Genomic DNA, 14,792 nt, shown 5'->3' with positions numbered 1-14,792 from the left:
TTCCTGTTTAATTTGATGACATATTAGACAAAATAATAAAATCCTGCTCTTTAGAGTTCATAAACATGTGAGCTGAACAATGAATTGCTGCACACAGAACTTCTCCTGACAAGTAGCTACCAAGATAATTAGTTGATATCAACCAAAACATGCCTAGGTACATTGTTAGTGAAGCTGTTGAGAAAACTGAAGTGTTTGTAAACTAAAGAAATATTTTAGGTACAAAGTTATGATGAAATTATTTTCTCCAAACATACCACAGCCTTGTTCGTCACTGTTGTCTCTGCAGTCATCATTCCCATTGCACACTGCCCACAACGGTATACAGCGGTAGTTGGTTCTACAGCTGAATTGTGTGTGATTGTCACACCGATAGGCAGGGCCCACTGAAAGAGGCAATTGTCAAAGTTGTGTTACTTAGACATTAAACTTTCCTCCTTGTTATTTTGCCCTTCAAAATCTATTATAATTTATAGTCATTATTTCTATTAAAAAGAACTATCTGCTAATGTCAGTGTTGTAAAGTGTTAAATGTATCTGATTTTACTATTTTTTCAACTTGTGCTGCTTGTACTTTGAATGTGTTACAAACCCATGAAAGGTTCAAATGTCATTCAGTGTGTTTTTCCCTGAAGTCTTTAGAGCTGGTAATGGTGGTAATAGAAGCCCTAAGCCTGGAAACCAGAAGAGGCAGCTTATCCTCAGGTGCCCAAACTTGGTCACAAGTTCTTCCAGATGGCCAGTAACTCAAAGAGAGATGCTGGAGCACAAAGGAAAACCCTACTGTTAAATATAGGCTAGACTGTGCTCTATGTTTGTTCTCCCTGTAAGCTTTTTATTCATATGCCTGTCGTCCTGAGAAACATGAGCTTCAAGAAATGAAAATTCATTTTGATTTTGTAATAAGTATATGTCAGACTCCAAAATGGAACAAGGTAAAAACTGATGAATTGATATTCACTACTTCCACATAGGCCATGGATCAGCATATATCCTTTTTACAAAGTGTTGACAGACACTAAGCAAAGGATGCTGCTAGCATCAGGTAACTCAGCGAGACACTACCAGTTCTTGATAATTTGGGAAGCATAAATAAGCTTTCTTCCTTTCAAGAATAAGTAGTGAATTAGCACATACTCTTTTTTCTAACACTCTTTACTACATGACTGCAATTAGCTTGCAGAAAACATGCCTTTCCAATGAATTTTAAGCCTCAGGAAAGTTAAATAATGCAGTTTGTTCTGCTTTTGGTGCACTATAATGTAGGCAGCTTACTACAGCTGTGTGCTTACTGCATTCATGAAATGGCTCATCAGAGTTATCACCACAATCATCATCCACATCACATTTCCAGGACTGCGGGATGCAGCGGCCGTTGTCACATTTAAATTGGCCTGGGGGACAGGTTCTACTGGCACAATGAGTACTATCTTCATCCGAGTTATCACCACAGTCATCCTCTCTATCACACTGCCAGGCTTCTGGGATGCATCGTTTATTTGCACACTGCCACTGATGAGTTTCACACTGGTGATTAGCTGAAGGAATACAAAACTGCTGTTAGGATACTGAAACTTGCAGTACAGTCAGCTGTTGTTAGGTTGATTAAGCAGTTATCATGTCTACACCAAAAGTTAGAAAGAAAGCCAGTAAAAACTAGAAACCACATTTACTTGCCCAGTTAAGGTACAGATTTCTAATGTCACATGGCATGTTTCCCACAGCCGTCTTGAGACAAGCATACTATGAGTCTACATTTTTCTAGGAGTGGAACAGATAGCTCCTAAGGCATAGGGGAGTAAAGCCAGCATTCAAACATGACATGGCAGGGGTTCCCATCACTTTGCAGAGGAGCTAAGTGACATTGTGACAGCTCTGGCTGTACAACCATCTTAGATATTCATTACCTGATGAGCCTGTTCCTCTGACTATGAATGAACATCTCAGAAAACAGAAGACCATGATAATATCAGCTCCACAACCTATACGTGTACAATCTCTATTCCCAAAGGCAAAACACTGTAATCTAATGTCAGCAGTGCTGGCAAACTGGGGGAGCTCTGAAGGTCTATGAAAATAGGAGTTAACATTGATCTCTCCTTCCAGACTTTATATGTCTCACTGGACACCACCCTTCTACTTTTTTTATATACACTGCCAAACTGTTCAAGAAGGAACAGTATGTTACAATTTCCATACATTATCTAGACTAAATGATTCTATTCCCATGCACAAGATAAGCAGAACAAATTATATAGACCTAAACTGACTTTTATTGTACCCAGTACGTTAAAACCAGTGACACATTATCCAGCTGAAACATTTCTACTTATACAATGTTCCCCTGTGCCACACTCAAGAGCTTAGCTATTGAAACTCAGGTAAAATTGACATTTCTGTCATTGTTAGAAACACTTTGCTAATAGAAGACAATGAAACTACCAATTATACAACCACACTGCTTTCCCCACCACCACTTCCCCTTTGTATTACTGAGCTTACAACTGCCAGAACTACATTATTTACAAAAAAAAGAGAACTAAGGATATGCTTTTTTAAGTTAGACATAAGTATGTGGAATAAGACAGTTTCTAAGGAAATAACATAATTCCACGAGCATAGTTAGGCTACATTTCTAAAATACTGCCACCACAAGCAGTATTTTAGAAATCACAACTCTCCAAAACAAATCTTCCCACATGCACTGCGATGCAGAAGGTGAAATAATTTGGTCCCATCATTACAAAGCTCCACAATACAGGTAAAATTAGCATAGCTGGTAGACTGACCTAGCACTAGGAATTCTTGGATTCCTCATACTCACCATGGTTTACTTAACAACATAGGTCCTGCTTCTAGTATTTTATACCTCAGACTGAAATTTACATCAGTGCAAATCTATCTCAAAGGTGTAGAAAATGCTTGTGTTTTGATATTTTGATTTGTTTTTATACTTTTGATCTCCTGTACCCTGCTTTTGCACAAAGGAGAATTGCTCTAGCAGGTGCAAGATTAATAAAGAGTGCATCTGTCTATCTCGCCTTTCCATCTGTAAAATCACAGAATCATTGAATGGTTAGAATTGGAAGGGACCTTAAAGATCATCTCTTTCCAACACCCTTACCATGAGCAGGGACACCTTCTACTAGACTGGGTTGATGAAAGCCCTGCCTAACCTGGCCTTGCACAGTTCCGGGGATGGGGCAGTCACAGCTTCTCCGGGCAATCTTTTCCCGTGTCTCACCACCCTCATAGCAAAGAATTTCTTCCTCATAGCTAATGTAAATCTACTCTCTTTCAGTTTCATACTATTTTCCCTTGTTCTGTCACTACAAATATGGGATAATTATTCTGAAATTTACACACAGTTTACATGTTTTGTACTGGCAAAACACTTAAATTTATTAGTTGCAACATACCACAAAGTACAGGATCTTCATCTGATCTGTCATGGCAATCTAGCTGGGTATTGCACAGGAAATGTGGACTTGTGCAGTTCCCATCATTACACTGGAACTGACCAACAGGACAGTATCGGTGTGGACAGGTAGGGGGCTCATCAGAGCCATCTCGACAGTCCCTCTGTCCATCACATTTCCACCAGATAGGAATACACCTACAAAGAGAAGACAGTGTTTTCTTTGATATGTCTCTGCAGCTATACAACCACAATACTATCACCAGAAACAGCTGATATTGGTGAGTCTCTAGAGGAAAGTTAACAGCAAATTAAGAACATTTTAATTTCTATATATATATTTATGGTAACCACCTCTCATGCTTTTTAAAACAATTATCAATTGGATTTTTAATGTAATATTTTAATTCACTTGAGCTTTAGCACAAGAATTTCATTAGGGAGTATCGTTGTAACACTGTTTCAAAAGGCCACCCAACAAGCAGGTCTGCCTCATAGACTCCAGAGTGATACAATATCAGCACATTTTATCACCATTTCTCTCCCTCTACTGCAGCTGTCTCAGAAAAAGAGAGTTGGAAATGCACCCCCACACCAACTAAATTACTTTCCTGGGTCACTGGCAGACAGCATATATTTGGCAGAAACAGATACATTGCAAAAGATGAACAAAAAAATAAGAGAAGGTCCTAGGTTTGTGAATTCAACTGGAGATGGTTCATAGAGGTACACATTTCTAACACACAACCTTTGCTACATTAGCAATGCCACATAACAAGAAGAAAAGTACAAAGTACTATTTAAACAATTAATCTGGAAGTATTATATATATATCTGGATATTATATATCTGGAAGGGATCCCTAGCTCCATGTCCTTTTGAAGAGACTAAACTGCAAGATGTATCCTTACATCTTTGAAAAATAAGACAGTGAGCAGTGAACTTACCTCTCAGTGTCTGCACAGAGAAACTGGGTGCTAGAGCACATGGGAAGGCAGTGGGCTGTGTTTCCAAACTGTACTATCATGAAGTTATCAGGACATTCACAGGAATAACCCTGACCACCAGCTTTTATCAGACACAGATGGGAACAACCACCATTGTTGGTGCCACAAGGATTATTTACTGGTAAAATAGAAGAATAAATATTACTGTACTTTGCAAATCCCAGGACAAAAAACAGGACACAAAGGTCTCAATGTACAATAGACTCCTCTAATACTGTATTGAAAGCCTAAATGTAATAAGTTGAATACCAGAAACTAGCGAGACAAATGTATGATTTCATATACAGGAAATGTATGCTATTTAGCCATGACATTTCAGAAATGAATTTAAAATTACACATTTCCAGTCATCACTATTGAAAGAAAAGGCAATTTGTAATTGTAAAGGTCTATATTTACTCTGCACATTTTATTCCCAGAAAAGACAAAAGCTGAGTGCCCCCAAGACCTTTCACAATAAGTCTCTGGATAACAGTTAAATGAAAATCTAAATCTGTTTTCTTACCAAAGGGCTGTCTGTATGGGTGGTAAACATGGATGTCAAATGGTCTGTGTGTGGTATTCACAAGAACAGTCCTGCCTGATCCATCATATTTATTTCCTTTTTCAACTGTTCTTGTGTTCCAGTCAGTCCAGTATATCATGTCTTCAAATATTGTTATTGCAAATGGATGAGGTAAAGTCCCATCATATACTGTGTGACGATGATGCCCATCCAGGTCAGAATATCTACACAAAGGAAAATATGCAAAACATTTATGTGAATGCTAAAACATCTTCACATCTTTATTATGTATGCTTATGGTACTTCATTTTTTGGTGTCCAGGATCATGCAATGTGGAATTGTAGCTTATTTAGTCCCCAGCGATCACTGTCCTCAATGAACACATTTTAAAACACGCAGGAAAGTATGATGGGTTATTTTAAGCAAATAAATGGAATAGAGGAGCATCCGCTGAAATGTAAAGTGCTCCAACAGAAGCATATCATCTAGAAAAATGAAATCTTGCACATTTGCTGCCTTAGAGCAAGTTATTTTTGTCACATAGGAGACTAGCTTGCCTGGATCATTCAGACTGCTAATGGAACACATAAGACAATAAATGGCCTCCTATATTCCTAAATTGTACATGTGTTTCTGATTTAGAGTCTCCTCTGATATCTTTAATAACATTTTATATTTTTAGTAACACCTTGCTTTAGAGGCAAATTATATAATTAGTACATATTTTTAAAAACATGGCTTTAAAGCTTCAGCATAGAAAGGGCTTCCAGAAAAAAAGTAAGAATAAAGATAAATCTAAATATATATGTAAATATGAATACAAATATAAATAGTAATATAAATACAAAGGGTTGCTTTTAAAGTATTTCAATGCCTTGACAAGAATCACAAATGCTAGTTCCTAATTTTTACTGCTATTCCAGTGGAAATTTTCTGACACTAGAAGCAATTAATAGATTTTTCTTAGCTAACAAAAAATACCCCAGATGCTAACAGGAAATTCCATGTCATACCTATGGACAAACATTCAGACATCTAACAACTTGTATACTAATTTATTAAGTTGGAAAAAGTAGTTATTTTAATACTCAGTTTTGCTTTGGTTCAGGTTGTACATCTAGATATAGAGAAGTTGCATATTTGAGTACAGGCTGTGAATCTTTTTGCTATAATTTTTACTACTGTGTCATCTAGTAATTTGTATCACCTACTACTCCATACTTTCTGACTCTTGTTTTCTACACTCAGTAGGTAGAAATATGTGTGATGCTTACAGCATCTATAAATGCTACCACTGCAATATGACATGAGCAATTATTCACTTGTTTTATTCTTTCTGCATACATACTCAATGTAATTTAGATGGGCATCTGCCCAGTAGAGCTTGTCATTGGTGTAATCTATGGTAAGTCCATTGGGCCACTCTAACTTTGAAGAAATAATCACTGTCTTCTCCTTGCCATCCATGCCTGCTCGTCCAATATAGGCTCGATCTGCCCAGTCTGTCCAGTAGATCTGTCTGTTCAAATAATTAATAGTTAGGATTGTGGTAGAAATGTGCTGAAGTAAATATTAGAAGCCACACTCAAATATAGTATTTCTTGCAAAAGAACTAAAGCATAGATTGAGGGAGATAATAAAAAGGTTAACATATTTATATTAGCATGACCAGCAGGTGAAGGAGGTGATCCTGCCCCTCTACTCTGTTCTTGAGAGACCTCACTTGGAGTATTGTGTACAGTTCTGGTGTCCTCAACATAAAAAGAACATGGAACTGTTGGAACAAGTCCAGAGGAGGGCCACGAGGATGATCAGGGGACTGAAGCACCTCCTGTATGAAGACAGGCTGAGAAAGTTGGGGCTGTTCAGCCTGGAGAAGGCTGCATGGAGACCTCATAGCAGCCTTCCAGTATCTGAAGGGGACCTACAGGGATGTTGGAGAGGGACTCTTCATTAGGGGCTGTAGTGATTGGACAAGGGGAAAACAGATTAAAACTTAAACAGGGGAAGCTTAGATTGATTATAAGGGAGGAAGTTCTTTACTGTAAGGGTGATGAGGCACTGGAATGGGTTGCCCAGGGAAGCTGTGAATGCTCCATCCCTGACGGTGTTCAAGGCCAGGTTGGATGAAGCCTTGGGTGATATGGTTTAGTGTGAGGTGTCCCTGCCCATGGCAGGGGGGTTGGAACTAGATGATCTTAAGGTCCTTTCCAACCCAAACTATTCTATGAATCTATGATTCTATGATTTGCTACTCTGCTACAGCAGACAACTGCATGATCACAGTCACCTTCAAAGAATAGAACTGGCAGCCCCACCATCTATCAAATCACACACACTTCCAACAATCTTTTTAGCCCTGCAATCAAAACTTCTTTGTTTACATGGAACCAAATTCCACTTTCAATGCTATCTGATTCCTAAGCTGTAAATAAGATCTACTGCCCTGCAAATTTAAGTGCAGGCAAGCAAAATTTAGTTCAGATTTTCAAAGACAGTGCAAGACTATTTGCAAAAGAAAGGAAAATCACTCATGAAGTGTCATACCCATATTTTGGATGAACAACAATTGCTCTGGGGTACTGAAAGCAGAAAGTGTTGTTGGCATCCACACACCGGTCCACTAGCTTTCTCCGAAATCTTCCATCAAGTTCAGAGACATAGAGACAATCTTTGTAGGCATCCACCCAGTACAATTTTCTGAAATGATTTAATTTATTTACTCTTATTTGCTTTTTTTGGTTTATTTTGCTTCACAGCATCTAAAAATTTTAGGGTTTGGGTTTTTTCTTATCCTAAAAGCAATATATCCACTCTAAAGGAAAAATCCACATACTGAACTGACATCTCTTCTACACAGTGCTCCAGACGTCCCTTTTCCCTCCTGGTGTTCCTGGATCCACAGTCATTCGTGCCAAATTCCAACTTGCCATTGCACATTTGAGTAATTATATGTCATTTGCCTATAAATCCCTAAACTCCTCTTCCCTTTCCCTCCTACCAACAATGGCCAGCAAAACAGACACCTAGTGCAATAATTTCTGACCACAGCTGTGAGGTATTGGAAAGGATCATATCTGTTCCATGCTGCCACCTCTGCTCTCATCAAACAGGTAGAATACCTGGCAGGTTCTCCTTTAAAGATGCAGTTCAAGTGCCAAATTTAAACTTCACCTAAAATTTCCTAACTTTTCTATTACTTTGCATAGAAGTGTACACAGCTGCAGTCAATTAAATCATGCAGCTGAAGCAATGATTTTTAAAAGCCTGCACCAAAACAAAGCATTTAATTAAAAATACAGCAGCTATTTTGAAATTGTTTGCACAGCTGGTCAGCATCCACAGGGCCATTCCAGGTATAGCCTGACAGATAGAATCTCTGTCTACACCACCATAAGCAGTACCATTCCCACTAGGGAAGAGGACAAGATATTCTTCCCAACCTGAACTTCATGACATCCTCCAGTCCTCTCCCTGTGCTGAAAATGAGTGGAAAAACTCATCAACCATTGTATTGTTCTCCATCCCTTATGAAACATCTAATCAAAAACTGACTTATGACTTAACTAATGGTAGCTGAAATAATTCAGCAACTGTATTAACAATGGAGCAGTAGGACCACTTGAGCTAAAAACAGACTTTTCCTTCCTCATCTCTCCATGAATCATAAAGCATTTGGGACTGCAGGCAACATTAAGTATCATTAGGTTTAGAGACAAAGGGGTTTAAAAACAAAAAATATTATAGTGATATTGACTGAGTCCAGAAGAGGGCTGTGAAAACGCTCAGAGGGCTGGCTGGAGCACATCTCCTGTGAAGACAGGCTGAGAGATTTGAGCTTGTTCAGCCTGGAGAAGAGAAGGCTCAGAGGAGAACTTACAACAGCCTTCCAGTCCCTAAAGGGGATCCTACAAGAAATCTGGAGAGGAACTTTCTACAAGGACATGTAGTGATAGGACAAGGCAGAATGGCTTTAAACGGACAGAGGGGAGATTATGAAAAATTTCTTCACTGTGAAGGTGGTGAGACACTAGAACAGGTTGCCAGAGAAGTTGTGGATGCCCCATCCCTGGAAGTATTCAAGGCCAGGTTGGATGGGGCCTGGAGCAACCTGGTCTAGTGGAAGGTGTCCATGCTCATGGCAAGGGGTTGGAACTGGATAAGCTTTGAGGTCCCTTCCAACCTAAAAGTTTTATGATTCTATGACATTCATATAAGCACTCTCATTTAAGTTCTAAATGTGACATTTTGCATTATTCTCATTATTTTGCAAAGTCTGATCCATCATACTTAAGCCTTTCATACTGATAGTACTACATTCAGAAAGCAAAACCTGATGAAACACAGCCAAGAGCACTGTCAGAAACAGCACCACGTAAGGACAGTTTCTATGGAAGTAAATCAGATTACTTTCTGATACACAGCATGCAATTAAAAATAATGAAAAGTGATTTCCAATTACACCACCTTATACTGCCCTCACAGCTCTAGTGATGTGGATCATGTTTGAGTGTTAAAGATGCATTTTTCAAGAGCAAAAGAAACATGCTCTTCACATTGGCACAGGAGACAAATTTCATTAGTGTTATTACTTACTTCATTGGAATCTAGTTACTTGTTGTAACATATTGTTTACATATAGAGAGAGGCCTGCATCCCAACTCCAGAAAATGCTAGCGAAGGAATAAAGAGCCTAACCTCAAAATCCCTACCCAATAGCCACACATGACACCCCACCTGGTAGCTTGCCTAGTTTGTTCATTAATGATTTCCTAACAAGTTTTTCCCAAGGGTCATAAGCACTACTTCATTATTGATGAGAGAGCAACTCTGATATAACCTTAGTATACTTCATATGACAGTTGTTAGAATGTCATGTAACATATTAGATGGTGGTGAACAATTCCAGTCCACTTATATAAGACTGCATCCACGCTACAAAATTATTTCAGCTCTCATCAGGAATTTCACATGAAGTAGGAGAAAACCCTAAGGTAAACTTTCTCATACATAATTTTCTTAGTAACCCAGAAAGACAGAAAGTGTATTTTCTTACCTGCCAACCCAGTCAACAGCGATACCTTCCCCGTTGGGAACATCATCACTTATCACTGCCTCCTTATTTGTTCCATTTAGGAACATTCGTTCAATGACCTTCCTCCCCACATCAATCCAGTACAACCTCTTTTCCACCCTGTCAAAGTCCAGTGCCACCACATTTCTCAGTCCTTGCAAAATGAGAGAGTAAGACTGGCCATCTGCTGTGAGATTTCTCAGATAGTAACGGTTGCTAAAAATAAGGTATGGGGAGATATTACTATTTTGCCGGCAACTTTTTCCATCAGGCTCCCGGATATAGCCTGGGGCACACTTACAGATGTAGGAACCAGCTGTGTTCTCACAAATCTGGCTACATACTGATGGAGTTTCATTGCACTCATCAATATCATCACAAGTCCGTTTATCAGACATAAGTTTATAGCCAGGATGACAAGAACAGTAGAAACTTGTCTGTGTGTCTGTACAGTTATGATCACATCCACTGATTGAAGGGTCACTGCATTCATTTATACCTGGGGAAGGAGAAGAGTTCTATTCAAGAAACCAGCTAGCAGAGAAAATAGTGCAGTCACTTTCCAATGTACTCTTCTCTCTCTCTCTCTCTCTGCTAGGCCCTGGAAATGCTGAATATGAATCTGGGCTGCTGTAATAAAGGAACAAGGAAAAGAATATAATCTAATACAAAATCGTTCTAGCACCTTAGAGGTCTGTCACCAAACACAGTGAATTGAAAATACATACTCATGAATGTATGCATTTTGCAAATGAAAGGGCAATTCATAATGTCTCAACTAAATTTAGTTTATGTAATTAGCTAATTTTCATGGTTTGTTAAAACAATATAAGAAGTATTATTTAATTAAAACAAACATTTAGATATAAAAATTTCTTCTAATCCCTCTGAGATAAGATAGACTATGATTGCAATTAAGCAAATGTCTTAAGAATTCTTTTTCTTAAGGCTGCATAAGCATTTCAAATTAAATAAGACAATAGAAACCAATCTACACATACCACATCCTTTTTCATCGCTATTATCTAAGCAATCATCCAAGCGATTGCAGACTTTAACCACTTCAATGCAGTTTCCATTGTCACATTTAAAATGATGAGGAGAGCAAGTTGCTTCTGGTGTATTACAGAGATGTTCTAGCTCATCAGATTCATCACCACAGTCATTGTCCCCATCACAGATGTAGGCCTTGGAAATGCAGCGCCCATTCTGACAAGTAAACTGGTGCTGTTGACAGGGTTCATAGATGCATCCCCTTTCATCACTGCTGTCACCACAGTCATTCCGCCTGTCACATCTGAAGAAGGATGAACAAATATAATAAGAAAATCACTACCTTTAGGGCAGATAGATAGATACACTCTACTGATTTCCAAAGGCAGCCAGATAGTATTGGCTCCAATGAAAGAGACTTTTGGAAATTAGGTTTGTATTATATAGAATCTGGTTCTCTGAGATCTGCTTGTATTCCTTTTATGCATTACAAGCTGAACAGAATCACCCCAAGAGACATTACTAGGAACAAGAAAAATGATGCAATGCTAATGGTATTGGGAATATTAACATAGAAAATTTCTGAGCATTTTAAAGTTAAAACTAATGCATTAATGTGGAGCAGATAAACAGTATCATTACAGCATGTAGATCTACTTAACAAGTAAAGAGTATGAAAAAGTTTTTGAATTATCTCCTTCACTTTAAGCAAATTCTGAGTATTCCTGCAGTGGCTCAGGTAGTAACAAACCTGTATGTGTTTCGAATGCACAAGCCATTGCTACAGGTAAACTCATTTTCTGTGCAAGATCTTCGTGTGCAGTTCTGGTGCTCATCAAATGCATCACTGCAGTCAGCATCACCATCACAGACCCATGCCCGAGGAATGCACCTCCTGAGGGGGGGTCGATTGTTGGCACATGTGAACTCTGCTGCCGTGCAGTTGCGGTTTGCTGAAAGAAAAGCATGTTCATTGAGACACTAAGTTATACTCTGTATTCTATAACACCCTCTCCCACTACACACACACACAGCCTAGTTATCCACCTTCAATCCACAATAAAGCCATGCTTTGCTGCACATTCAGAGAGAATAATAAGGAGGGCAAGTATATCCATTTATTGTTAAAAGAAGTAAGGAGCAGGACCAGGCTTGGTGAACCTTCTTCCCTTTGTTTACCCTCCAAACAGGCACGCTTATTTTTAAAGAAATTATGCCAGAACCATGTGGTTATTAATATAACACACAAGACATAGTGTGTGACAATCAGGGAGTATCTCAAATGAAACTGTTATTGCTTCCCACATCACACAAACAACTCGGGTTAATTATATCTCCATTTGAACTCAAAAATTCAAAGAAGAGTAATTGCAAAATTAGAACAATTACCCTCCCACAGTAAAATACTTGATTTTAACTCACTATAATGAAAATGAAAGCACAGGAAGAGTGCACCTTATCTTAATGTGCACCCTTATGAATAGAAAAATTGGAAGAGGGTGGGACTCTGCAGTTGGTTGTTTTCTAATAAATACTTGCAAGGACAAAGAGCAGTATGTATTTGCATTAAACACCCACCACAATTATGTCTTTGATCCTCATCACTCATATCCCCGCAGTCATTATCACCATCACAGATCCATGTTGCTGGGATACATCTGCCATCATCACATCTGAACTGGTTGCTTGAACAAGTCCGCACTTGGGGCACTTAAAAATGAAAACAATCACTTTGCTTCTTAAACTAACCTGCACTGCCATGAAAATCTAACAAGAAACATATTTTAGGGAGAATTTTACGATAGTGACATGCAAAATAGAAGTTTAAATGTAAGACGGTTAGTTAAGGTATAAGCTGCAAGACATTTTCTTATGTTAAACATGCAACTCCAGCAAAGTAAGCTATTAGCCCTGCTTAAAACATATAAGAATCTGTTCTGCTTTATGTTAAGCCAGCTTTCATAGTGAGAATAATGAGAATTTTGTAATATCAATTCTCAGTGACTTCTGTTAGCCCCTTCTCTTCTTCCCTAGAGATTACCTACTTCTTTTCACTTTCTTCCCTGCCACACTACTTATTACCATTAGTTTCTATTGTAAACACAGGATTTGCTTACTGCAATACTATGATACCTTATATTGTCAGCAACGTTCCTCTGCATCCCATTTTTCCCAAAAATGCAATACTGCACACACACTTCCTGTACAGCATAACATCTGCTTTTACATCCAATATAATACCAAAATACTTGTTACTTTTTGTTACCTGATTCACCACTATCACAGTCTTACAAAGACACAGATTATACATTAACAGTAATTACATTAAGAGCAATCAATTGCTGCAAATAAAAGCCTTCATATTCCACACATAGATATAAGTATTTAAGACTTTCATTACTCAGTGACTCATATTATTTAGAGTCAGTGAGTAAACCTCAGAATATACTTATTTCAAGCTAAAAAAAAAAGGAACTACTCATTTTCCATAGCCCATTGTGTTATATCTTCTGAGTGTAAACTTACCACAAGAGGCAGGTTCATCAGAGCCATCAGTACAGTCTATTCCTTGATCACAGTACCAATGAGCAGGAATGCAACGTCCCGATGTACAACGAAACTCACTATTTGTGCAAGTCAGTGAGACTGGAAGAAAAAACCTATGTATGACTTCTTTCTCTCTGTTACCTTTCCAACTTGTTTTAAGTTGCTTTTGAGTCCATGTTATGCAAAAATATTACAGACCCAAAAAAAGAAAGAGAAAAAATTATGCTAGGAAGGATGTCTTTTCACAGCCAATCTGCAATGAGTTCACTGTACAAACTTGATCTTTGCATGCAAAAAATGGGCTTAGTTTTCTCCTTGGGCATACGTATCAGCTAATAAGTAGACAGAATTTGCTCTGGAAACAGGACTGCATGCAACAACTGTAAATATGTTCTACATTTGTACTTGAGATCTGTGCACAAGAAAATAAGCACAGTCAAATATACCCATTTCTCCAGTGCCCAAACCAGGTGGTAGCAGACTCCATGCTTTACAAGGAATCAAAATGTGTAGTAAGGAAGTAATATCTGATGGCAGATACTGCTTTCCTTGATTCCCCATCATTTTTTCTTCACTTGCAGGTAGGAATCTTTTCTTAACGGCAGACAAGAGCAAACTGTAACCATGAATAGTACCAGCTAAGCACACTGCAAACGTTCCTTTTGCACTCTGGCTGAGCCCCCTAGCATGTAGAGTGTGTTTGATAATTTCTTCAGTAGTTACAGATACTTTCCTGTACCCTCTGATGGTTTCAAGATACCAAAAAGGACCTAATCTGGCCTTTTAACTTGCTCTTCTGTGTGCCTTCAATGACAGAAATCAAAGGCAATTAATTGTTCATTAATGTCTTGGGGCTTCTTGGATCTCCCATTCTCCCCTTGTCACCTTCTTTCTTGCCCTTCACCACTTCTCAATTTAAATAAGTCAGCAGTGCTGGGACATAAAAAGCAGAAGGGACAAAAGCACACCTTTCATGAGCAGCACAAGAGTCATTATGTCAGTATATATAGCCACATATTTTTGACACATGGGGGTCCATAGATAAAAGTGGCCATGTTCTGGCTAGAAAAATTGAACTCATATTTTAGAAAACCTGTAGCCTGATTAACTCAAGGCAGATACCTTTAGGGAAACCAGTGAAAGCAGAAAGTAATCCATTTAGACAATACTAAAAATAAAACAGGATCTGAAAATATCCATTATGAGCCGAACGTCTTATACAGGAATACCTATTACCTAATACAAAT

The 14,792-nt window shown here is 38.4% G+C and overlaps 1 protein-coding gene across 1 annotated transcript in view; it reads right to left on the bottom strand.

The window, feature by feature from the left end:
• Positions 1-14,792, bottom strand: part of LRP2 (LDL receptor related protein 2) — a 118,320-nt gene that overhangs the window by 23,793 nt on the left and 79,735 nt on the right. The window contains exons 46-57 of the mRNA XM_005152772.3: positions 13,525-13,644; positions 12,577-12,708; positions 11,750-11,951; positions 11,007-11,302; positions 9,988-10,504; positions 7,479-7,631; positions 6,280-6,450; positions 4,931-5,154; positions 4,366-4,543; positions 3,420-3,616; positions 1,293-1,538; positions 258-386 (exon numbers count right to left, since the gene is read on the bottom strand). Coding sequence (XP_005152829.2) covers positions 258-386; positions 1,293-1,538; positions 3,420-3,616; positions 4,366-4,543; positions 4,931-5,154; positions 6,280-6,450; positions 7,479-7,631; positions 9,988-10,504; positions 11,007-11,302; positions 11,750-11,951; positions 12,577-12,708; positions 13,525-13,644 — 2,565 coding nt within the window. The remainder of the gene's footprint in view (positions 1-257; positions 387-1,292; positions 1,539-3,419; positions 3,617-4,365; positions 4,544-4,930; positions 5,155-6,279; positions 6,451-7,478; positions 7,632-9,987; positions 10,505-11,006; positions 11,303-11,749; positions 11,952-12,576; positions 12,709-13,524; positions 13,645-14,792) is intronic.

Source organism: Melopsittacus undulatus, chromosome 8 (genome assembly GCF_012275295.1).
Source record: "Melopsittacus undulatus isolate bMelUnd1 chromosome 8, bMelUnd1.mat.Z, whole genome shotgun sequence".
Lineage (NCBI taxonomy): Eukaryota > Metazoa > Chordata > Aves > Psittaciformes > Psittaculidae > Melopsittacus > Melopsittacus undulatus.
The sequence above is the reverse complement of the archived record's forward strand: the minus strand, read 5'-3'. Positions and strand labels throughout refer to the sequence as shown.